This window comes from Aplosporella prunicola, assembly GCF_010093885.1.
Source record: "Aplosporella prunicola CBS 121167 unplaced genomic scaffold K452scaffold_24, whole genome shotgun sequence".
In the NCBI taxonomy this organism is placed as follows: Eukaryota; Fungi; Ascomycota; class Dothideomycetes; order Botryosphaeriales; family Aplosporellaceae; genus Aplosporella; species Aplosporella prunicola.
In genome coordinates this window covers 246,902-270,448 of record NW_022983552.1, presented here as the reverse complement: position 1 = coordinate 270,448, position 23,547 = coordinate 246,902, and the positions used below count along the sequence as shown (strand labels likewise).

At 53.5% G+C, this 23,547-nt stretch overlaps 9 protein-coding genes across 9 annotated transcripts; 4 read left to right on the top strand and 5 right to left on the bottom strand.

Moving 5' to 3' along the window:
- Positions 1-451: 451 nt before the first annotated feature.
- On the bottom strand, positions 452-1,984 carry K452DRAFT_234301 (uncharacterized protein; the record flags this gene model as incomplete). The annotated part of the gene is made up of 2 exons (XM_033537361.1): positions 452-685; positions 734-1,984. Coding segments are annotated over 2 exons (1,485 nt in total), but the record flags the coding sequence as incomplete, so codon positions are not given.
- Positions 1,985-3,029: 1,045 nt separating this feature from the next.
- On the top strand, positions 3,030-4,047 carry K452DRAFT_234450 (uncharacterized protein; the record flags this gene model as incomplete). The annotated part of the gene is made up of 2 exons (XM_033537368.1): positions 3,030-3,121; positions 3,390-4,047. 2 exons carry the CDS (start codon positions 3,030-3,032, stop codon positions 4,045-4,047), a joined length of 750 nt encoding a protein of 249 aa, XP_033393998.1.
- Positions 4,048-4,245: 198 nt separating this feature from the next.
- On the bottom strand, positions 4,246-7,274 carry K452DRAFT_256441 (uncharacterized protein). The gene is made up of 8 exons (XM_033538399.1): positions 7,053-7,274; positions 6,936-7,002; positions 6,569-6,883; positions 5,908-6,516; positions 5,837-5,859; positions 5,489-5,772; positions 5,213-5,437; positions 4,246-5,160 (listed from the first exon to the last, which is right to left on the bottom strand). Exons 1-8 carry the CDS (start codon positions 7,259-7,261, stop codon positions 4,526-4,528), a joined length of 2,367 nt encoding a protein of 788 aa, XP_033393997.1. The 5' UTR covers positions 7,262-7,274; the 3' UTR covers positions 4,246-4,525.
- A 148-nt stretch (positions 7,275-7,422) lies between these two features.
- K452DRAFT_290873 (uncharacterized protein) lies at positions 7,423-11,508 on the top strand. The gene has a single exon (XM_033541074.1). It carries the CDS (start codon positions 7,866-7,868, stop codon positions 11,427-11,429), a length of 3,564 nt encoding a protein of 1,187 aa, XP_033393996.1. The 5' UTR covers positions 7,423-7,865; the 3' UTR covers positions 11,430-11,508.
- Positions 11,509-11,593: 85 nt separating this feature from the next.
- K452DRAFT_301241 (uncharacterized protein) lies at positions 11,594-13,439 on the top strand (the record flags this gene model as incomplete). Its single annotated transcript, XM_033542422.1, has 4 exons — positions 11,594-11,955; positions 12,008-12,221; positions 12,277-13,257; positions 13,362-13,439. 4 exons carry the CDS (start codon positions 11,594-11,596, stop codon positions 13,437-13,439), a joined length of 1,635 nt encoding a protein of 544 aa, XP_033393995.1.
- A 491-nt stretch (positions 13,440-13,930) lies between these two features.
- K452DRAFT_234298 (uncharacterized protein) lies at positions 13,931-16,680 on the bottom strand (the record flags this gene model as incomplete). The annotated part of the gene is made up of 3 exons (XM_033537360.1): positions 13,931-14,050; positions 14,111-16,592; positions 16,646-16,680. Coding segments are annotated over 3 exons (2,637 nt in total), but the record flags the coding sequence as incomplete, so codon positions are not given.
- Positions 16,681-17,528: 848 nt separating this feature from the next.
- On the top strand, positions 17,529-18,262 carry K452DRAFT_290872 (uncharacterized protein). The gene is made up of 2 exons (XM_033541073.1): positions 17,529-17,562; positions 17,778-18,262. Exon 2 carries the CDS (start codon positions 17,788-17,790, stop codon positions 18,064-18,066), a length of 279 nt encoding a protein of 92 aa, XP_033393993.1. The 5' UTR covers positions 17,529-17,562; positions 17,778-17,787; the 3' UTR covers positions 18,067-18,262.
- Positions 18,263-19,309: 1,047 nt separating this feature from the next.
- Positions 19,310-21,612, bottom strand: K452DRAFT_290869 (uncharacterized protein). The gene is made up of 7 exons (XM_033541072.1): positions 21,554-21,612; positions 21,144-21,496; positions 21,025-21,090; positions 20,824-20,976; positions 20,453-20,773; positions 20,313-20,397; positions 19,310-20,250 (listed from the first exon to the last, which is right to left on the bottom strand). Exons 1-7 carry the CDS (start codon positions 21,594-21,596, stop codon positions 19,367-19,369), a joined length of 1,905 nt encoding a protein of 634 aa, XP_033393992.1. The 5' UTR covers positions 21,597-21,612; the 3' UTR covers positions 19,310-19,366.
- Positions 21,267-23,273, bottom strand: K452DRAFT_91402 (uncharacterized protein). Its single transcript, XM_033547304.1, has 2 exons — positions 21,554-23,273; positions 21,267-21,496 (listed from the first exon to the last, which is right to left on the bottom strand). The coding sequence occupies exon 1, from the start codon at positions 23,042-23,044 to the stop codon at positions 21,695-21,697; it is 1,350 nt and encodes a 449-aa protein (XP_033393991.1). The 5' UTR covers positions 23,045-23,273; the 3' UTR covers positions 21,267-21,496; positions 21,554-21,694.
- Positions 23,274-23,547: the final 274 nt, after the last annotated feature.

Sequence of the window (23,547 nt, the reverse complement as noted above, 5' to 3'; positions counted from 1 at the left end):
TTTGAAGTTTGGGTGGAGGACCAGGACACGGAAACACAGATCGGGGGAGATGGTGTCTCAGCCACAGCCGACCTTAAATTTTACCGATCGTTATGCGCCACGGGACTACCGGCAGTCGGGTGGTCGGGTAGTTGGGAGCGGTGCGCACCCGGGCCCCACCGTTCATGCATCCTACATCTGCTCACCTCACCTCCCGCTGCCTCTTCGGCGCCGCGGCGGCATCCTCCTTCCCACCTCGGGCCGGTACCAAGTAGAGCAAGTCACTCGATCGCAAAGGAACATGGCAATGGAAGCAAGACAGAAATAAAAAAGACAAAAATAAACCAATACATGTGCGTCCGCTCGGCCACGCACCAAGGCAAACTACTCCAGCTCATGCAATGCAAAATAAAACTAACATGCCTGACAACCATCAGCATCGTCTTTGGGTATCACCATCATCGTCAGCGCCTTAGCCGCCCTCGGCCGCGTCGGGATCCTGCTTCCCGGCCCCTTCCTTGCCCTCCTCCCCTTGCTTTTCCTCGCCCGCCTCTTTCTTCGGGCTGCCGAAAGACGCCTTGCTCCCCCGCCTAGGGAACGATCCGTCCCCCACTGGCGTGCTCGCTTGGCTGCCCAACAGGTGCTGCGGGTATTTCTGCAAGTCTTTGGAACTGGTCGAAAACGTGCTGACAACAGGCGTGTAGTACTCGCTGTTCGTCCCCGAGTGCCCGCTCATACCGCTGGTGCCGCTGACGTCGCGGTGATGTTGCGTGGGCGTACGCGCCTCGCTAATGGGACTCGTGAGGTTGTTGGCGTTGACGTTGCTCTCGACGAGATCGTCTCCGGGGGTCATATCGTTGCCAAATTGGGCGCCGTTCATCAGGCCATTCCAGCCACCCTCAATGTCTCGCAAAAGACGCACATACTCCTCGGGCACAAGGCCAGACTCCCCCGTGCGTGGGTCTTGTGCGACGAGCCAGCCTTGACCATGGCGATAGCTGACAAGTATGACTTGGCCCTCGGTCAACGGTAGCTCATTGTCGTTTTCGCGCGCAAAGTCAAACAACGCAACGGCCTTTCCATGCATCTCCTCATCCGGGGACGCTATAGTGAATTGGTAATCCCGCGAGTATCGGCTTTCATCAGCGTCGTAACCGCCTTGCGATGAGGTTTCTGAAATGTCGTCTTCGGATCCGTAAGTGAAGCCATCCTGATCGGTGTAGCTCCGACTCGGCAACGCATTCGCAAAGTGCGAGTCCCGACGCCGCTCGTCCTGGGATGATGGAACCGAGAGCGATGTATCGTTGCCAGCCCCGCCATCATCAGCCGGATATGTGATGTATTCGCCGCCCGGCCCATTGGCTGCCTCGTCGAAGTTGCTCACGTAATACGTTTGACTGCCATCGCCATTCGTGCCAGTGTACGAGGCTCTCCTTGGACCGTAGCCTCTGTCGATACCCCTGCTATGTTTGCCATCAAAATCGGACTTGTTCTTCTTGTGTCTAGCACTCGTCACCACTGGGCTGTGTAAGTCTTCATCCTCGCTCCATGGCGGACCGTCGCCAAAGCTGGTCGAGGGTAGTTGTTCGCCTCCGGTCCCCCAGGGTCCAGTCGACCAGCCCAGGCGCGAACCATCCCAAGGGATCGGAGGGTCGGACAAACGCCTGGCAGGAACCTCACTGGCCGGAGTCGACGTCCCCGAGCGCTGCTCCGGTAACGGCCCGTAGAACAGCGGGCTAAACGGAGGGTAGGCAAAGTCTCTAACGAGAGTATAGCTGAGGCTCGAATGGAAGACGGGGAAGACGGTGGACTGGGGGCGCGAGCGGAAGGGAGCCGAAGTTTGCGACATGGTGGAGAAGCGATGATTGGCGTAGGAAGGGGGCCTCGAGTTGGTGGATGGCCGCGAGGGCGGTGAGGTCACGAGCGGTGGCAGAGCAACGGCGGGGTTTGAGGTTGGCGAAGAGGTGGAGGGATCCTGAGGAGAGATGACGGCAGCCATGACGCTGCCCGTCTTGCCCACCAGCACAGCTGTCTCTCCAGGAGCGCCAGACCCGTGAGGCGGGGTGGTTTGGCCGCGATGGCTCGAGTCGCGCAATTGCGTCTTAGCGGGCTGCGGTTGACAGGCGCGACGCGCCGAGGATTGCAGTCAGGCAGACGGGCGCGTGCAGCCTGCTTGCGGGCGGGAATGCGCGGGCTCACAATCAGGATCGCCAATGGGCCAGGTCCCTGAAAGGAGGGCTTTTGGAGCCCAAGAGCTTGACCTAGGTGGTGTTTTGTTGGTGAGGTGGGAAGCGCTGGCAAGGGACAGGGGTCGCAGGACGGCCCCAGTGACGGGTGCGAGGGAGATGGCGGCTGCCGGCTGCTGTGAACTAGGCAACCGGGTAACGGGGGGGCGAGTTGTCTGGCCTCGAGAGCGTTGTGCGAGCGAGCGGGCGAGCGAGAAAGCAGGTGGGTTGGACGGCGACAAAGCGGCCTGCTCATCAAGCTAAATTTAGGCCTGAAACGCGGGCAGCAGCAGCAACAGCGCAACAGCGCAACAGCGCACCACTCGCCACTATTTCAACTAGCACTACCTAGCTCCAACGCTCGTCCGGGTCGCTCGCCCGTGGTTTCTTTTTTCCTACACGTGACTGCACGTGACGCACCGCCGAGGCACCGAACTTCCTAGCGCGCTGTAGCAGTAGCTTGCCGCGACGACTCTTCTACAAAGACACACAACCACACACACACACAAACACAACCACACACATAAGATACAAGGTATGTCTGCCACCCGCCCTTCCATCTCCGCCCTCTCCATCTCCCGCGCTTGCATGATGATACCTTTTATTGGAGCTGTCCTATTCCCATGAGGAGACTTCATTTACCGTATACGCAACTTTTCTGATTCGCCGCCAATTCGATTTCATCAATACCTACCTGCCCTGTCGCTCGCCTCACCGTGCTGACTTCCGCCCTAGATGTCAGCAGATCCTCGCCTGCGGTCGCGACCCGTTGTTCCTACTCCTCCGCCGCCTCCTCCGGTGGAGCCTGTTCCCGATTCCACTAAGATGGGAGTCGACGGGACGCAGGAGCAGGCGCCCGCTGCCGACGGAGGCTTCAAGCTCAAATTCTGCACTGTGTGCGCAAGCAACAACAACAGGTACGTGAGGGCTGGCGACAATGGCTCCCGGGGAAACATACGCCTCTACTTTCAATCTGCTGTGCATGACCACCTCTGCTCTCGTCTTGACTTTTCGTCGTGCATCGCCCATCTGCATGTATATACTTCGCCATCAAATCAAACAAAATCAACTTGGGGCCTTCGATTTCTCGTGTCCGCATGTCCGCCAGCCGCCCCATGTGCGCCATTTATATGCAAACATCCTCATTCTTCGCGCGTTCGGGCAACTGACACGCTTCTCCCATAGGTCAATGGAAGCGCACCTGCAGCTTTCCACCGCCCACTTCCCCGTCATCTCATTCGGCACGGGCTCCCTTGTCAGACTCCCTGGACCAAGCATATCGCAGCCCAACGTTTATTCCTTCAACAACACCACCTACGACGCCATGTACCGCGAACTCGAGCACAAGGATGCACGGTTATACCGCGCGAATGGCATCCTCAACATGCTCGATCGTAATCGAAGCACCAAGCGCTGCCCGGAACGGTGGCAGGACTGGCGGGTAGGCGTGCCTCGCATCAGCCACAAGGAAGACAAAGGCGCCATGGGTGTCGAGGGCGGCGTTGTTGACGTCGTGATTACGTGCGAGGAACGATGCTGGGATGCTGTCGTTGACGATCTACTCAATAGGGGCAGCCCGCTCAATAGACCGGTGCATGTGTTCAACGTGGACATCAAAGACAATCACGAAGAAGCGCTGATCGGCGGTAAAGCCATTCTAGACCTTGCTACACGCTTGAACGAGGCTGCCCATGAGGAAAGAACCATGAAAGGGGCAGAAGAATGGGATCGGGGCCAGGGCAGAGCTCGTATCGGGTTCGACGAGCGCGTACCGGACATTCTTGGTGAATGGCAGGCGCGATGGCCGCACCTACCCGCCTTGTGGACGCTAGCTTGGTTCTGATTCTCTCCGGTTAGCTGAACCATGGTAGTCATCTTTTGGCAGCAAGGCGTTTAGGTGTTATTGCCCGAAAGGGCTCCTCCATGTACTGTAGAGTTGGAGACGGCTGTGTCTTCTACCCGAGTCAAACAAGTTTTTTGATGACTCAATTTGCTTCTGCAAAAGAATGAGATACGATAAAGTTTTAAATAATATACAGAGGTTTGGGGAAGGGAGCTTTGCTCCAGTCACGGCCTTATCATCACTGCCTCAAATTCTACTTGCGACCTCAGACTGGAAGTAAGATATTGGAGGTTCATGCGCATTTTCAGGTACGTACGTACTCGAATCTCTGATATGAACATGAAGGAGGCTTAGCCTATTAGTCATTAAGCTATTCCGATGTCGATTTTTATCTTGATAGCGCCGGACCATTAATAGTCATTCTGATGTATGTTCTCGAGCAGAAAAGCTATGTTGGAACCCCCCCACCATTTCGAGATTAGGCATTCCAGTTACCATTTGCCTCTGGATACATCTGTCCAGGCTGCATTTGAAGATATTGTTGGTTGGCTTCGTATCCCATGTCGCCACCAAACAGGCCAGACAGATCAACATCCATGCCGATGCTGCTGAAATCAATATTGCCAAATCCAGCCATGTCCCAGCTGTAGTTGGTCATTACTTGGCCTCCGATTCCGTTGTCGTAATAGGTCTGTTGAATGGGGGGTGCCTGTGCCTGTTGAGCGACTTCGGACAGGAGATGCAATGGAGTCTGCGTGCTAGGAACGCTACTGCCGCTCGCATAAGAGTGACGGCTTTGCTCCTGTGGATTCGCCGTCGATGTGGTCTTTGTCAACGCTGAAGCTGCTGGAGTTTGAGCAGCCTCGGCTGGGCGAGCCCCGCCGCTCTTCATGCTTGTAAATTTCTCTCTCAAGCCCATGACAATGTAATGGAACTTTGCATGCGGTGATTGCGGGTCCTTCTCTACGGCAAGGAGAAAACGGCGTATTAGATTTTCGAAGTAAAATTCCAAACGTAAAGACTCTGGTGTGATGGTAGCACTGATATCTCCAGGAGTCGTTGCATCTGCCCACAGTTTTGCGAGGCATACTGTGGAATACACGGCACGTACGGCTGTTACAGTGAGTCGATCAACCCGCGCTATTTCTTGCAGCGGGATACTTACAATATATGACTGGCAAGGCATGGAATGACTCGAAATCAAGAGAAAGAAAGTTTTCGAGGAGGCCATGACATGACTTGATGCACTCTTGGAGCGAACTTATTGCGACAGGGCTGAGTAAGTTCTGACGCCCTGGTTCTTCTGGATTATCGTCTGCGTTTTGGTTATGATGCGCGGCAACTTCATGTGCAAATAGCCCAGTGACGTTCTCTGAGAATTGCAGTAGTGCTGTTGTGCGTTAGCTCCAGAACTCCCAGAGACGAAAAAACCACAACTCACCATTGTTGGCATATGCAGGGCGCTTCTGACGCAAAGACTCTAGCTTCGTGTCATAGTTTCTGAGGGCGATTTCACTGAATTTGTCTGAAAGGTTGTTAGCTGCCGCTGGGTCGTCCATGGAGAATTGCGAAGCGACATCCTCCGCGATAGCTGCTAGCTTGAGGTGATAACAGAAGATTTTGTCGGAAGGCAGAGCATCCGAAGCCGTCTCTAGCTCCGTGACACACTCATCCATGTATTTATTCCAACGGAGGAACATAGGTCGGCGAAGTATCATGGCAATGCTAAGACTAGTTAGTCGGGAACTACAGGGTTAAGAGAACTCGTTGTAAATTGCAATAGACATACTTTGCCCCTAAGTAGTAGCATGCCTGTGGATGTCAGCATAGTAGACGATAAAAAGACGGGCAACAGCTCACCATGAAAGCTCTGCGAGCTTCGACACCCCCTGCGTTTGGCAGACATCTGCGAAATGGACCCAGACCGAGTTTCGCCTTTGATTTTCCAGCTCTCTTCCCAAGGCCAAGCTCCAAAGCCATAGAACTCGCGGCGTTGATCATCATGTAAAACGCATGATGCTCGTACATTGCTGGTGGTCGATACCACAACACACCTACTATCAGCGCCTGGATGATCTCCAAGGTCTTTTCTTGTTTGCGCCAAATAAGCTCAGCAAATGAACCTTGCAGCAAATCAGCCAGGTAGCGCTGGGTGTCTGCCGGCACGACTGGTTCGCATCCATAAGAAGCGGCTGTTAGGATGGACAAGAAGAGTAGGGGTTTCTCTGTGCGAAGCCCGGCGGCCGTAGTATCCTGTGGTAGAGGAACAGCCGGGAAAGCGGGAGCCAAGTCGTTGACATAGCGGTGGATGACACGTTCAGCAACATCACGATCCATGCATCTGTCAACCTCATACGAGATGTATGAGTAATCAGTCTGACCCGGACGCCCCTCAGCTCGGTGATGCGCGGCAGCAGCTATTTCCGCATGGTCGTCGTACATGATTTCCCGTCGTGCATCGCTGGAATTCTAGGTGCCGTAAGTAGAAGCGTTTTGAAAGCTCGTAACGGAAAACACGCACCAGTCCTCCGGACGGCTCATTGGTTCTCCTCCGCTTTTCGGGGCGTGTTGAGCCAGGGTACGCTGCAGCTGGGTCCGATGCATCCTGAGGCAATGGCACATCGGGATGTCCAGCATACGGGGGCATCGGAGCATCGCCCAAGCGAGCGGTCAGTTCATTCACCTTCTTTTCGAGCTCGGCAACACGCGTGTCAGCCTTCTTGGTGCGCTTCTTAGTTGGCGCAGTGGTGATGCATGTTTTTTTGGACTTTTTGCAACGCTTGCACGGATGCGTCTCGGAGATGGTCCCGTTCTCATCTTGGGGATCGCATCGAACCTGAGGCGGGTCAATTGGGACTGCAACAAAGCAGGCAGCAGGGCAAACAGACCTTGAGAGCGCGGCAATGGTCGCATGCGCGCAGGCGCTTTCCGTCCGGACCAAGCTTTGTCTGGTTGCTGGCGGGCGTCAGTGGAGGAGGGTAGGGCCAGAGGGGAGCATGATATACCTCGAGCTGTTCAGGTCCGCAGCAGCGCCGACAGACGCAGAGCTGGCCGTCGAGGCGCGGCGGTCTTCTTGGGCGGCCGTGGCGATGGCCTGAAGGGCCGCATCGCTGGGCTGAGGGTGGGCGGCGTCGTAAAACGAAGGGCCCCGGGAGTAGTAGGCGTCGGACACGCCAAACTCGAGGCGCGGATCGATGCGCGACGGGTCGGCCATCAGTCGCTGAGAGTAGATGGTCGGGCGCCCGGCGTGTCGCGACACCGATGCTTTGGCGGGCGCCACCGAGTGAGCGCATCGCACGTATCACGTGCGGAACCCAAAATAGCACCCGGCGGCACTGCCACGGCCCTGGCATAATTCCTCGCAATGTGCCACACCACAAAAGCCCGTCATCCATGACCGCAGTATGCTGGTGCCATAGCTTAGCCTGATCCCCGTGCTTGCTTGCTCTCTCTCTCTCTCTTTCTCTCTTTTCGCTCTCTTCCGCGCCGTGCTTCGCCCGCCTACTGACTGTCTCCCCACCCATCCTCCGCCCTCGCGCCCGTTGCTCGCTCCCTGACGCTCGTTCCTCGACGCCAACCTACCTACGATCTACGAGTACCTCCCCCCGCCTCCGCCGCCGTCCCGCCCGCCCGACCAGCACCGCACACGCGCCCAGCGTTGCCCCCCAAGGCTTTTGATGGAAGGCGTTGCGCCTTGTGGCTCGACAGCGTACGGACCGCAGGCATCTACGTCACGGAAACATGAGGGATTGGAGCAGGGGGTAGATCCGACGTCCAGCGCCATGGACAAGTTCGGGTGCGTCGCGGGGAAAGCAGCCATGCGTACATGCCGTCGGGCCGCACGCGCCGGCCCCTTGGTTCTGCTTCTTGTGCTCTCCACCTTGGTCGCGTCCGTCGGCGCCGTCTTCATCGACTTCAACAACTGCCTCGACCCCAACATTATACATTCGGAACCCAGGCAGCTCCAGTTCATACCTCACTTCGTCAGCGCGAGATTCAACACGTCCGATCCTAGCCATAATCTCAATGTTACCATCTACGGCAACGTGTCGGGCCAGGCAACCCAAGGCACTCTTCCATCCCCGCTCAACACGACCTACTGGAACAACCCCAACGAGACCTTTGGCAAGATTGTCGACCTCAGTACTTCAAACAACAAGTACACCACCTTGTTCTCCAAGTTCCAGGTCGTCACATACACACCATACGACGCAGAACCCAGCCGTTTCTGTTTGGCCACGGTCAACACGTCATGTCCGATTGCGCCAGTTTTCGAGGATGTCCAAGACCCGTACGGCCTTTCTATTTTTACTGTTGCCCACGACTTTTACAGTTCCTATGCCTTCGCCTCGTTTGCTGCCACAATCCGGGTCCAGTCTGGAGATAGTGGCGCGCCAGACCTAGCATGTATATCCGCAACCATCACGCCAGATCTGGGTGGAGCCCTATCTGATGCACTCCGCTACCTTCCGGCAGCTATCCTGGCACTAGTAGCAGTCGCGACTATATTCGCCGCAATCTTCAGTCCCTGGGGATCTTCCGATCCTTTTCGCTGGACGAGCAACTACGGAAGAGATGAGGACCTCCTGCGTTTGGTTACCCCGGGTTTCGGCGATTGTCTGCAGTACGTACAGTTCATCGTCCTTGCAGGCAGTCTAAATCTGGCATATCCAGGCTTCTATCAGCCGGTCATCAGCCAGGCAGCCTGGTCAACGCTTCTGTTCAACGAAAGCTTCGTGACTCCTGGAAATTCGTCCTACAACAGTCTTGTAGATGGCATATACGTCACCAACAGCACATACGGCTTGTCCCGTCTAGGGCAGTTGGTTGGCATGGACAAAGACCAGGATATATGGGCCGCGTTCGCCGTATGGTTCCTAGGCATCACAGTCGCTGCGGTGCTCTTATGCCAGATCGGTTTTGTGATAAAATGGGCATATCGGTTCATATCGCACACGCAGGAAGAGGATTTGCGTAGCAAGAACCTACCTTTTTCGACAGGCGTCGTTGTCCGCATGACCTTCAATTATTTCCTCCTCCCCATCGTGTCAATTTCACTCTTCCAGCTCGTCGTGGCGAGCAGGTCACCCGCTTCGGTGGTCGCAATGGCCGTCTTCCTTCTCATTGTGGTTATTGGGCTGGCAGCCTGGATCTTCCGTCTCATTTTTACCACTAAGCCTCGCGCACATCTGTTCGACGACTTGCCCACCGTATTGACGTACGGGCCTCTTTACAACACTTATTCCGACGATGCAGCCCCTTTTGCTTTCATTCCGGTCCTGCTTACCTTCATCAGGGGTGTGGCAATCGGCGCGATTCAACCTTCCGGCATTGCTCAACTAATCATATTAGCTATCTGCGAGGTCATTTACATCCTCACGCTCCACGCATTCAGGCCTTTTCAGGCACCGACGTCTATGAACGCGTACCATACTTTCTTCTCCGTAGTTAGGCTGCTCACAACGCTTTTGAGTGTGGCGTTTGTTCCCAATCTCGACGTTGCTGAATCATCTAAAGGATGGCTTGGCTATGCGATTTTGTTGCTACACGCGATCGTTTTGGTGTTTGGTTTCTTCTTGAACTCAATACAAACCATCGTTGAAGTCTCTGCGAGAATGGCTGGAGCTGGCGATGCCAGAGGTGGCCTAACCAAGGTCTTTGGAAAGAGGCAGTTATCTCGCCGTACACATCGCAGGGGCCAGCGGAGCAGTCTTAACTCGAACGCAGGGATGCTCGGCGATGGCGATTCTAAGTCCATTCAGCTCATGGGTGGCCGTTCACGGAGCCTCTCGGCTAGTTCTGCTGTGCTACTAGCTCGTCAAGCCGGAATGGATGGTCGTATGAGCGGCGGATTTGAACATTTCAGCCAAGGCGGCGACCCCAGCAACTATGGTGGAACAAGCCCTGAGCCCGGGACACCTGGTGGTAGTGCTACACCTTATACTTTCCTTCCAAGCGGTAGTGCATCGGCTGGTGCTTCGTCCCGCCGCCCTACCATGGGTACTATGGCCCCGAAGGGCCTGGAAACCACGGATCCGTACTACCGGCCTCCCCGCGCACGAAGACAGACTGTCGATCCTTACACTCCTGGAGCACGCAGCAGAGCTTCTTGGGGGAACGGGGATTCGTCAAAGGCATACGAAGACGCGCCAGAGTCTGGAGATGCTGGAGAAGGGTCTTCATTCTCCCCTCATCGTGGAAGTATAACGCCTGCTTACCTGCGAGGCCTTCGGGATGACTCCGACCCGAACATCAACGAACCACGAAGGCCTCGCACCGATTACGCCGTCAGAGAATCTGATTTCTATTACGGCGTCACACGAGGCCCGGCCCTTGCCAGCGATGGTGTCCCAACCCGCAAGCTTAAGACCGGACCAGCCGACCCTATGGGTCCCATGTCTTCAGCCGGTGGATGGTTGAAGAGTCTTTTTGGAGCCAAAAGGAAGGACAAGAGTAAAGGTTTCGAAGTTGTCAGAAGCACGCGAGCACCTCAAATGCTTGCTGTTGGAGAGGAAGAAGAGAATGCGCCAGATGATCATCATCACGAGCCTTACCAGGACAACCCAGACCCACGTGCACACCCAGATCCACCGCGTGCTATGTCAGCCTACACTAGGGCCAGTTCCGAAGATGGGCGGCATCCGGATCCGCCGCGGGCTATGTCGGCCTACACTATGGCCAGCTCCGACGACGGACACATCGCTAGGCCACGGAGAGATTCAAGCGACAGTTCAGATTCTCAGGAGAGCTCAGAGGAAGAGAATCTGATTGGCGAGGATGGTGATATCTTTCACTCAGGAGGCCCTCGGGTCTCAGACATGGCTCCAACATTAGGGCCCATTGAAACAGGTGGAGGGATTGAGTTGCCGAGCAGGATTGGGTCGAAAGCCAGCTCCAAAGTATCCAGAATGGGTAGCTTGAGCAGACCCCCAACCATTCCTCGCAAGAGCTCGAAGCGCCAGTCTGGACACGAGGCGACCATGTTCGCAGACACGCCACGGCTATCGACTATTTCGGCCTCGCCATCCGAGTACGCGACGCAGGAGCCGCCGGCGGCACAGGAGCAACACGCGTCTGGGTACCTTCAGCCGGGGGCAGTCCCACGGCTTCCTTTCGGGTCGTCGAAATCGTCGCCATCTCCAGAACGGTCAGCAGCATCAAGCATCGGGGGAGAGGCGGGGCATTCCGGGTCAATGCGGAGGCATACAGGGTCGCAGAGCACCGAGGGCGAGCGGCCGCTGAGTACAGGATACGTGCATCAGCACAAGGCGTCGGAAAGCATCCAGCCAGGACTATACGACCCGGCGGTGCACATGGGCAGTCGGGCGGAATTTGTGCAGGATCCGCTGGGGAGTCGCAGCACGCGGCGGAGCGAGGAGTGAGGAGGCTATACACACGGAGTAGTTAGTTGATTTAATGTTTCTATCTAAATTAATTTTTGGACGGGGCGCTTATTAAGCGGCAAGCGGGCGGTGAGAGCAAGGAGGGGTGATGATATGATGTCGCCCGCCCGCAGCTTTGCGACAACAGCCAAACGAGGTACACTATGGACGCCCCTCCGAACAGCGACGGCGACAGGCGGCCGTCGGTGGTACCAACACAAGAGCGTGGGGAGACTTGGTTGGACTTTCTACGCTCGGACGGGGGCGAAAGTCGAGCTGCTTCAGACGGGCGCCCGACGACGGCAGGAACGACGGGGACAACGGGGACTACGGGGACGACGGGGACGACGGGGACGACGGGAACGACAGGAACGGCAGACAGGAAGCGACGCCTCACCGGTTCCGACACGGCCAGGGAAGCGGCCAGCGACGTCTTCATCCCCCCGTGGCAGCCCGACGCCGACGTCTCCCACTGCCCCGTCTGCGAGACGCCCTTTAGCTTCTGGTACCGCAAACACCACTGCCGGTGCGTGCACCTAAACCCTTTCTCTCTCTTTTTCAAGCTGACCCACCCCCAGTAAATGCGGCCGCGTCGTCTGCGCAAACTGCTCGCCTCATCGCATCACCATTCCGCGCCAGTACATAGTCCATCCGCCCGAGGAGCTACGCCTCCCCCGTAACCCCACGCTCATCGACCTGCCCGGCCATGTTGACGAAGACGCGTCGCCCCAGAGTACCATATCCACAAACCCGGCTCTAGGCGGCGGCGAGGAGGTGCGCGTGTGTAATCCGGTACGTGTCCAAGGGACGTCGTGGGCCTTGTTCTATCGCTAACTGTCACCGCCAGTGTGTCCCTGACCCCAACTTCAGTCCACCGCCTCGCTCTGACCTCACGAACAACCGACTACCCTTCCCAGACTTCGAGACAACGGGCTTTCCACATGACCATGCGCCCCCTCCTTTTGCAACATTCCATCCCTCAAGTAGACCGAGGAATATGACATATGATGGTGCGCAAGCTTTTGACCGACCGCACTCGCCGAACCACCGCCCGTCGCGAAGTGATGTTAGCCAGAGGACAACAACTTTGTCGGGCACTGGCTTGTCAAACCCTTTCTCCAGTCGGCTTGTAAGCCTACAGCCCCCTACCATGTACCCGCAACCGCCCGCCTTTGCTACCAGACCAGGTCAAAGCGCAACTCCGTTTCCTCCGTACGTGCCCCGTCTCGCCTCAGCATACACAGGAATGCCGCATCATATGCGTTCTAGCCGAGCCTCTAGTGCCTCGAGCTCGCAACAACCGCTGCGCTACCGCTCACTTCTAGACGTCACAAGTCCCGACTCTGTATCCGAATCTTTTGCGCCAAACCATCCTCAACCACAACCCCAAACCAGGCCACAGACGCGCCGCCAGATTCCAGAAGAGGACGAATGCCCAATATGTCACGAGGAATTGCCTCCAAAGGGCCCCGATGGAAGCACGGTTGCTCGGGAAGCCCATGTCGAGGAGTGCATCGCAGCAAATTTCGCAGGCTCTTCAGGGCCCTCGCGTTCCTCGCCTCCCACTGCCATCGATGCTGCAGTTGCTGCAAATTCAGCTCGGTCAGCAGATGGAAGTGCGGGAACGACTCTTGCCCCTCCCGGTGAGCGAGTACAGGCTGAAGGATCGAGGAGGCGCAGAGCCACGCAAGGGATGCTCAGGTATCGAGCCACCGAGAAGGATTGTGTAGACGAAAAGGGCGAGGCGCAGGAGTGCGTCATCTGCTTTGAAGAGTTTGAAGAAAGGGATGAAATGGGAAGGCTCGAGTGCTTCTGCAAGTTCCATAGGGTATGTAACGAAATTTTCGTCTCCCAAGGCGTCTTGAACGGAATCCCTATCCCCGTCCCCAATTGAATCTGTACGAGGCTAATGCTGATGCGCCACCGATATAGGACTGCATACGGCAATGGTGGAACACCAAGGGCGATGGTTGTTGCCCGACACACCAAGGCAGCTTTGTCTTGGGATGATGATAATGATGATAATGATTTTGTATTGCATCGTTCCCTCGCCTGGATAAGCACATTTCTCTTCAACACGGCGTCACATTAGAAGGCTGCCTATCATATGGGCCGGTCAAAGGGGGGCGCAAAGGGTATTGGCATCAGACAGTTTAGTAGTTTAGCGCGGTTTAAAGCGGGGGACAGTAATTCCATTGGTTTTCAAACATTGATTCGAAAATTTGAGCAGCCTGTACAAACACCTAACCCACACATCACATGTACATGTAAAAGAATGACTGCTTGTGCTCCAGTTATGGACAGATAGACGCTAGACGTAGACCGGACAAAAATCGGATCAAACAATGGTATAACACACGGCCCGGAGTATGTATTGGTAAGGTTGGAGAAACATCAACACTACCGCAAAATCGTCATTCCGTTCCATTCGGAGTTGTGTGCCGCCTGCAAATGAGTCGAGTTTTAACCCGGCTAAACCTCACACCAAAATCACACCCGCTTCAAATAGCAGCCCTTTTGATCAACCGAACTGGATTAGCCCTCATTCTCCTGTGGTAACAGTCGACGTCGGTGATCGTGACCTCCCACATGTCTCCCAGTTTTGGTTCGTCTCCTATCTCCTTGAATGAACGAGAGTGGACATCCATATCGAATGAATACTTGAGAGACCACCCAACTACACGAGGGTAGTTGTCGTTAGGAATACTCGTAATGTAAACCTCGAACGTCTCAGGCAAATCAGCTTCCTTGCACATGATCGCTCGGAAGAAAAGCTGAGATAGCCAGAAAGACTGCGCGTTTCGTTTCGTCTTACTGATTAGGCGCTCGCGAGGGGTAAGCCGAGAAATGATGGCTTCAATATCCTTTTTGGTGAAGGCAAGTTCTTGCTCTTTGTAAGTTGAGCCAACTAGGCTCCGACCTAGTTTGTGCTCCAGCCGCATGGCAGACTCAATTTGCCAGTGCATAACCATGTCTCCGTAGCGGCGCAAAGGACTGGTCATCTTGGCGTATTGAGGAGTTCCCAGAACACCGTGCTCATAAGGCGTCGTAGAGGCTACCGAGGCACCAATGTGTTTCAGGTAATCCATAGCAATACTGAAAGGTATAGAGCCATCCTCCCTCAAAGCTGGCTTCATGACGGTGTTTTCATACTCTTTCATGTCCATGGTTCCGGGCCTCTTGACCATTCCACGATATATCACTGGAAGATTCCGGTCTCTGCACCATTTGGCGCCCACTTCACCGGCGAGCAACATTATCTCTCGCACTAAAATTTCGGATTCGGCGCCCGCAGTCGAAAACGGATTCGTGCTTGAGTTTGCGCGCATTTGGATTACGGGGTCACCATCCGTGAAACGAGCTCTGTCTCGCGATGGAGTAGACCAAGGGACTCCCGGTTGGTCGTATTTGTCGTAGACGGAGAACTCGGGATACCCTTGGTCCCAGAAGATACCACCCGCTTGCCTACGCTTCTTGTTCCGTGCCATCGCTAATGCTTGCAATGTTTTGAGGTCAGATATTTGGCTTTCTGACAGATCTGTCTCTTCATGAATTTTCCGAGTTGCAATCTCCGGTACCTTACCACCCACGGTAAGAATGATTTCTGTTTCACCGGATTCTTTGCTCACGTCTTTTCCGGTGACTATCCGTTCAACAGTAGGGGGTGTCATTGAAACGACGTTACGAATGAAACCAGATTGCATCTTCACGTCCAAGACGTCAGCATCATCGTTGAGCTTGATGCTAATCGTGAGACAAGGGCGGTTCGGAGCCAAGCTAAATTTTTCCTGGGTGATCCAGCTGGGAAGCATGGGGTATGTTCTCTCCGGCATATAAATCGTTTCTGTTAGATGAGCGGCCATCTTTGATGCGAGGTGATCCTTTGGCAAGAATGCCGTCGGGTTTGCGACATGAACATGGACCCAGTACTCAAATCTATCCGGAATTCGCTCAAGAGATATACCGTCGTCGATCTCTTCGGCAGTGGCAGAATCGACACAAAAGACTGTGCGATCTCCGTAATCTCTTCGGAGGTGCTTCATAGCATCATAAGTCGCGGCTTTGGTTTTGTCAGTTCCCATGTGCTCGAGATGGCCAAACAATTGCTCCAGTTGTCGAGAGTGTTGCGCTGTGGGCAACAGAAGATGGGGGTCAAACTTGATGCGGTTCTCGTGTGGCGGAATGACTCCAATCTCTTGCAGAAATACAAAGCCGAGACTAGATTGATTTTGCCAAGAGGGATCGTAAACCCCTACCGCACGCAACAAGATTGGGCAAAGGCTCAGAAGCCGAGGTGAGGAGCGCAGAAGACTAGACATGGACCAGGCTTCCAAGAAGCGGATCAGAATCTGCTCCGACTCAGTAAACTCCAGAGACTCAACAACTCTGAGAGCGGTCGAGGTCGGAGTAATATCAAATTTGTTTTTGGACGACGTCAGTCGTCCGTACATGGTGGGTTCGCGCATGCGGCGACTTTGTTCGACAAGAGTTCGGGCTTTTGCGGCGAAACTCTTGACTATGGCGGCACCTTTCAAATCTTTCGAGCGACTACGAGGACCACCGTCGTCGAGTGCCATTGACTCCTGGTATTCGCGAATCCAGTCCCGTGCCTGCTCCAGGCGCTCCACTAAGTCCTTTGGAATTATTTGAAAGACACTAGTTAAACGGTGACTTCGCATATCGGTCATGAACCCCAAGGGTTGGTGCATCAACGCCTTGCGGACCGCATACATGACTGTTATGGGTGGCTTTTTCGTGTTCAAGAGAGTTTCGGTAATCTTCTGGAGAGTGCCAAAGCGCAAATCAACTTGATGCGCCAATTTTTTGTGTGCATTTTCCAGTAGGGAAGCATGCTTCCGATGGATGGCATCCGCTTCTTGGGCAAACTGTTTGAGTTTGAAGATGACGGGCGATGCTATCTCCCGCGGAGCGCTGATATCGAATAACTGCATCTTGTCTATGAGATCAGAAGTAACTTCTTTGCTGGGTAGATACGGAACAATAGGGTCGATCAACGATGGATCCATGAAATCCTGCACAGTAAATTGGACATCGTTGAGTTTCCGGTGAAACCATTTGCCATCTATGCTGTAGAACTGGGACTGTGTTTCAAATTGTTTGACAAATACGGCAAGTAGGGGCTCGCGCTCTACTCCTGGAAACCTGTACAATGCTTAACAAACGTCGAACGCCAGAGGATCACCAAAACAACTTACATTATTTCAACGAGGTCACCTTTGTTTAAGAACTTCCCGTTTGTGGGGTCATCCAGGAGTTCGGCCGCATGCCGAGTACGCTCTTCTTCGTCAACACTCTTCTCGGGATCGTCAAGGTCGCGAATGTCATCCGGATCTGAGAGGCGCGCCAAATTTGTGCTCACTCCCTCAGATGAATCATCTAGGCCGAGTTCCTCAAGAAGATCCTTGTTTGACAGACCGTGCTTTTTTTGCCATTGCTGCAAATAATCCCGCGCTGCGGTTTTGCGCTTCGATCCTGGAACAAAGTTGGAGAGGTCCGCCGACGCGCCTGGACCAGTTACATTGCCCACTTGACAAAGATTTCGATAAGAGTGAAAGTGGCGTTTGGCCCCTGGCAGCTCCGCCGAGGGGTGGGACACATTCGAACGCGCCGATCTAACGTGTTGATGGTATTTATATTGGGCGTGGCGACGATGGTCGTCCAACGCCGAGAAGAACAACAGCTGTTCCTCTTCCACGAACTTCTCTTGGGCCAGCTTTGTAGAAAATCTTCCGGTCGAAGCAGCCTCCTGGATCGTAGAATGCGCTTTGCCACTAGGCATCTTTTGCGGTCCTACAGAGGCGGCAGTGCTGTAGGATTGCGAGAGCAGGTGGCGCTGCTTCAAACGACAGCTCCAGCAGAGGCTCGAGGGCGGGCTGCCCCGGGCGAGGGCTGCGGCGCGAGCGAAGGGCGCCATTGGGCAGTCAGGTCAAAGGAAGCTGAAGAGTGAGAGGCGAAAAGTACAATGACAGACCAAAAAGTCGAAGATGGACGCGGAAGTCCGAGGGTCCAAGCTTCCGGTTTGCGATTAACTACCGGGGTAGTGCCGTCATCCTCATCGGCCGGCAATCTCTGCGTCAACCACTACAACCACCACCACCACTGCTAAGTAAAGGTAAGCATTCGCCTTCTTCCTCGCCCTTTTTCTCGCCTATTCCCCTCTTCCCCCTCTTGTGATGAGATCAATAAAAAAATAGCATGTATTATCTGAGCCATCGCCTTCTGGCGTTGCCTTTGTGGAGCAACTCAACTCTGACTCTTGGTTTCGCCGTCTTTTTTATCCATCAGAATGAGCTCCTGTTTCGTCGCTGACCCGTTTCACCCATCTAGGCCAGCCGGTATGCCATCTACAAATGCGCCTCCTGGTCATTTCAAGGTTCTCTACTTTGCCGCCGCGTCATCCTACACTAAAAAAGACCATGAGATGTTAAAGGCGCCTTTGCCGGCCTCTGGCCTGCTCACGCTCCTGGGAAATGAATATCCTGGGATTGAGGCCCTGTTGAGCAGCTGCGCCGTAACGGTAAACCTGCAGTACATTGACCTTGAAGAAGAGGATGGCCATTTGATGATAAATGAAGGTGACGAAGTGGCTATTATTCCCCCAGTTAGTTCCGGATGATGTCTGTCTTTCCTAAAAGAGTCTGAACGACAGCTTGACTCGTTCTCTTATGACCTGCAGCTACTCCGGTTTCTCACGGTCCTCAGCCTCGTGAGTCTTCGGTAGAAAAAAAAATAAAGCTTTTAACGTTCCAAGCCCGCACCGGATATGCGGGTGGGAAAAATAACAAGTAAATAAAGAAATAACTAAACAAACATATTATTATTATCTTATTTTGATTAAAAAAAATAAATGAAGGATCCATCTAATGACGGGTTGTCTCCCTACTTTCGCTCGATGTCTATCCAAAATCGGCTGTCAGCAGATCGTATGGCCTTACGTAGACACTACTCAAAGATTGATATCAAATCAAGGTTTCTCAGCGCAAGCAGTCTCTTATTCCGGTTATAAGACGATCGGGGTCAGATGTCTTTGAGCTCGACGAAATAACAGCGCTATAAATATGCCATGATACCATAGTAAAAGACTATTACTCCAGGTGTTTATAGCTTTTTGTCTACCTAACTACGAGCATTTGCTGAGACACTCATTCATCAACAGGGTGCGGAATCGTCCAGCCTCATTACCGTCGGTCCAGCAAATGGACGGTACGCTAACGGACGGTCACGACCGTCTCGGTAGCGTCGCGCTAAAAACGGTCTCGTCCCGGCGGAGCTTGGTTCATAGGGACGGTAACAGACGGTGTTGTATATTTTTGCTAGTGTACCGAGTATTCGATGGTGTTGAGGCGCAAACGCCACCCCCCCTCGTTGCCTAAATAGGCTTAGTACTAGGGCTTTAGGCGCGCGCGGACGAACGAGTGGGTCTTCGCAAGCTCCCCGCTGAGCCACGAGAGGCCTGTTTTATACCTAAAATCGACCCTCTAGGGCTGGCGGAGAAGCGCGCGCGGACGCAAGATATTATATTTTCGGCTTTAACTCAACACCATGACAAGACTCGTGATAACCGTCCGACGGAGCCAGACGACTTACTCCACCGTCCGTAGAGTCTAGTGGACGGTGGGGACGGCGGGCTATCCGTCCCGTCCACCGTCGGCACCGGACGGGACGGTTGTACACCCTGTTCATCAACACACAACTCAGAAACATTTCGTCTTCCCTTTAAGTTTCGCTATCCGTCATAAATCTAAGTTTCAAAAGCATTCATCTAAACAATGATGAAAGAATCATTCGTTTATTGACAAGCAGCCGCTTGTACGCGCTGCATTGATAGTATTTAGGAAACATACAACTTCAACAACTTGTGTTCCTTCAATTGTATGTACTCCTAGGTGACTCTTTGGGTCCTGGGGTTTTGCCGTTTAACCGCCCCAACTTTGTCCAGTCCCATACCCATCGCGACTCAATCCTAGGTTTGAGCTATGTCGTCTGAAACCCATCCCCATCCCGATTGGCACACTGGTCTTCCTCCTTATGGGACGACCTTTCTGTTGAGCACCAGAACCTCTTCGACTCGAAGCTGTGTTCCTATGCAGACCTCCACTTGGAAGCGAAGAGCTTGGCTGGGGATGTATCATGTTCGCGGTCCCAACATCGTCATCGATGTCATTGTCAAGAACACCTGAGGAAATGGTGGTTGTGCGGCTAAGTAACTCACCGACAACGCCATAGTCATCTTCAGAGCTCAAACTGTCAGAATCCCCACGTGAACAACGTGCAGGCTCTTGGTTTTCCTCGTCCGACACATCTGGTTCTTCGGGACCGAAACCTTCTCCCTCAATCAAAAGGAAGGCGGGGATGGCACCCAACAGCGAAATGGCAGCGAATATCCAGAACGGTACAATAACGTAACCGTGCTCCACGCCCATGGTAAATGTACTTCCTCCAATCGCAGGACCGGCAGCTCTGCCTATCGCAGAAACGCTTGTTGCGATGCCATTCAGTGTACCGAGAATCCTCAAAGAAGTGGCGCTGTTGGTCAAAAGAATCGTGCTGCATGGAAACGCAAACGTCGAGGCACAGCCCTTTACCATCATGATCATAAACATGACAACTTGTCGGGATGTCGATGTAGGTAATAGTGCGGTGAATGGAGTCAAGAAGAAGCAAACTGGGAAAATCAGAGATACAACGCGAAAGCAACGGACGACGCCATAATGCCTAGCGACCGGGGGGAATAAGAAGAGCTGGTACAGGATGCCCAAAAAACCATAGAGCGTAAAGAGGGTACCTATCCTCCCAGAGTCTATGATGCGGTTAGTGCTTCCTCTGGTGTCTTGTGCCAAAAAAAAAAGAATGGAAATTTACCGATACCAAATCCCCCAGAAAACTTCAGAGGATTCTCAGTATTGAGCATATGTTGCTCGGGATGGTGCATAAATACTGGAAGAAGCTAAGTTTGGATCTTGTCAGCGCACTCTATGCGGCGGCTAGAGGGTACTACTCACTTGATCATAACCTATCGAATGCGCTGCCAGAATCGTGTACACCAGTAAGTTCATACAGGATTGTGTGGTAAGCACATCCCTCACGCTAGGTGCCTTTTGGTCTTCGGGGGATTTTGCAGGTGCAATGCTGTCTGCTTCTTGGTCATTATGGGCTTCCGGTGAAGTTAGACCTGGGCGTTTCAGCAGTGGTTCAATTTCTTCTCCTCTGGCTTGTCGCAGTAAGTTCTTGACTCTAGTAAGCCCTTCAAGTACAGTGTGATTTAGTCGCTGCCCAAGAATGAGCCCGTAATCTTTTTGGCCCTTCTTCGATGCCAGCGTTTCCTGCAACTGCGTAAGTAACATGTCATGAAATATTTCAGAGGAAGGTCTACGTGGAGATAAAGAATGCCAGTCATGATGCCTGCAAGAAAGACACAAGCAGAGACAATGTTCGGGAGAGCGTATGGGAACTTCTCGAAAAAGGAGTCTCCGCGTGGCTTAGTGATATCCACATGCAGAGGGTTTGCAAGAGCACCTCCGATAGCCTAATATAATGTCAGGCAAATACTTGGCATGACAAGAGAGCATCATACAGGGCCAAAAACACTGCCAACGTTGTACACAAGTGGCATTATGCTGAAAGCTCGCGGTTGTAACTCCTGCGGCGTAGGGTAAGCATAGACGTGGCTGTCACGGCACAAGATGAACACACTTTCCAAGGGCACAGTTCGGCGACCATGGTGCGCAAGATCCCCACGTTACCGTTACCAGCACCCTGCAGTGCCCTGACAATCAATGCCATTGGCAAGGAGGTGGAGAAGCCCCACAACAAACTCGTGAGCATGGTGTTGAACAAACCCAGCAGGATGATGGTCTTGCGGCCATATTTGTCAGAAGCGCGCCCCCAGGCTATGCTCGTCGCACACTGGCCCAGGCTGAAGATGGCTGAGGCGATTCCAGCCCATTTCGCTATTTTGTTCTTTGGGACTTTGAAGCTCTCGACCATCTCAGGGAGGTAGGGAAAGACGCTGGTCAAGGCCAGCGGCTCGGCAAACCTGCACAGGGCTGGGGCGTATCAGATCAGCGGGGAAGCAGGCGATGTGCTGGCATATGTATATGTACCTAGAATGACAAACTGCTGCCGAGGCAGCCTGGGCGCGGGCATGGCAGGCGGGCGAGAGGAGAGAGGGTGTGGAGGAAGAGGAGCGGGAAGAGCGAAAGCACGCAAGACAGGCGGTCGAGTCATGCGCCTGCCTATTTTACCTATTCGATCATCCCGGTCGGTCGGCCCTCCTCGGCCAGTGCCGACCACCGGCTCACCCGCACCCGCCCCTCCTTGAGCACCGCCAACACGTGCTCCTCCGGCCGATCCAGCACCTCCATCGCCTCGAGCGGATTCGCATTCAGCACAAGCACGTCCGCCGCATACCCCGCCTTGATTTGGCCCAGCGTCTCCGCCTGTCCCAGCATCTCTGCCGCGTTGACCGTCGCACTCTGCAGCACCTGCACCTTGCTCAGCACCCGCGCCCGCAGCCCAAACTCTTTCGTCTGCTCCACCCCCAAAGGGCCCAGCAGATCTGATCCGTAGCACATCTTCACCCCCGCCTCCCAAGCCAGTTCTAGTGCACTCAGCCCGCGTCCCAACACCTCGCGGTTCTTAACCTCGCTTTCGGCCGGCAGGAATCCGGGGAACCGTGACATGGCCTCGTACGCTATCAGCGTCGGCGTAAGGTAGACACCCTTCTCTGCCATGTATTTCGCCGTCTCCCGGTCAATGAAATTGCCATGCTCTATCCCCCTCACCCCGTTGTCGATTGCATGACGTATGGCCTGAGGCGTGTAGGCGTGCGCCGTGACCCATGTGTTGTAGCTTCGAGCCACTTCGCACACTGCTCTAATCTCCTCGGCCGTGAACTGGGTATTTTCAAGTCGATCTGTCGGAGACGCAACGCCGCCGCCTCCCATAATTTTGATGAAATCTGCCCCAGTCCGGAGCTGCTCACGAGCAGCTTTGATGCATTCAGGCACACCGTCACAGAGCACACCAATCCCTGTTATGTGGCCACCACAACATTCGCTATGGTCATGCGAGCTTCTCAAATCTCCATGGCCTCCAGTCTGCGACAGTGCATGGTTGGCAATGAACAATCTTGGCCCTGGGAAGACGTCGTCCCGGATGGCTTCCTTAAGCGCGAGAGAAGCACCACCGCAATCGCGAATCGTTGTGAATCCCCGACGTAACATCTGTTCGCATACGAATGGTTGCCTGGTCATGGATACAGCAGGATCCATCCCGATACAACGGCCAAGGTCCTTCTCGCCAGGTACCGCTGAGACATGGACATGAGCATCGATAAGACCCGGGCAAACGTATTTGCCCCGCAGGTCGACGGTGACATCGGCATCAAGTCCTGACGATGGGAGTTCTCTCGAGACTGACTCAATCAAACCCGAAGAGATCTTGATGGTGGTGTTCAAATCGATTGATCCGTCGACGGGATGTATGACATTCGCATTCTTAAAAACGTATGTTTTCGGTGGGGGTAGCTTCCAAGGTTTAATGAGCTCTTCAGTCGTTTTACCCGGTTTGTGTTTATGATCTACTCCCATCATGGTAGCGCCTTCAAGTCCTTGGGAAGGAAGGGTATTGATACTACAAATATCTGAGCAATGGACAACTGTCTTTAAAGATTAGGAAGGACGGAGTCTGTATCGATTATTATATAGTAGTAGTCTTTGCAATTACTTTGATATACATTAGCGAGTAAAGCGGGGTAATTGTACTTTCCTCTCGGAAAAATCAGTACAAACCGAGGAGGCTACCCTAAAATATTCCGACAGCTACTCATTAAGATATACTACTAAGCTTCAAACCTAGTCTTAACTATCTACTGATTTAATTTATATTATAAAGTTTTAAAATAATATATAAAAAATAAATCTACTACTCTAATTTAGAAGAATAATATTAATATATATTTAACTTAATTAACTATTCTAATAACTTATAGCTATTTACTTAAAGATATATATATTTCTTCGAACATTTTCTAAGGTATATATAATATTTCTAGGATATACTATATACTTAAAAAGTCTCTTTAAAGTATATACAT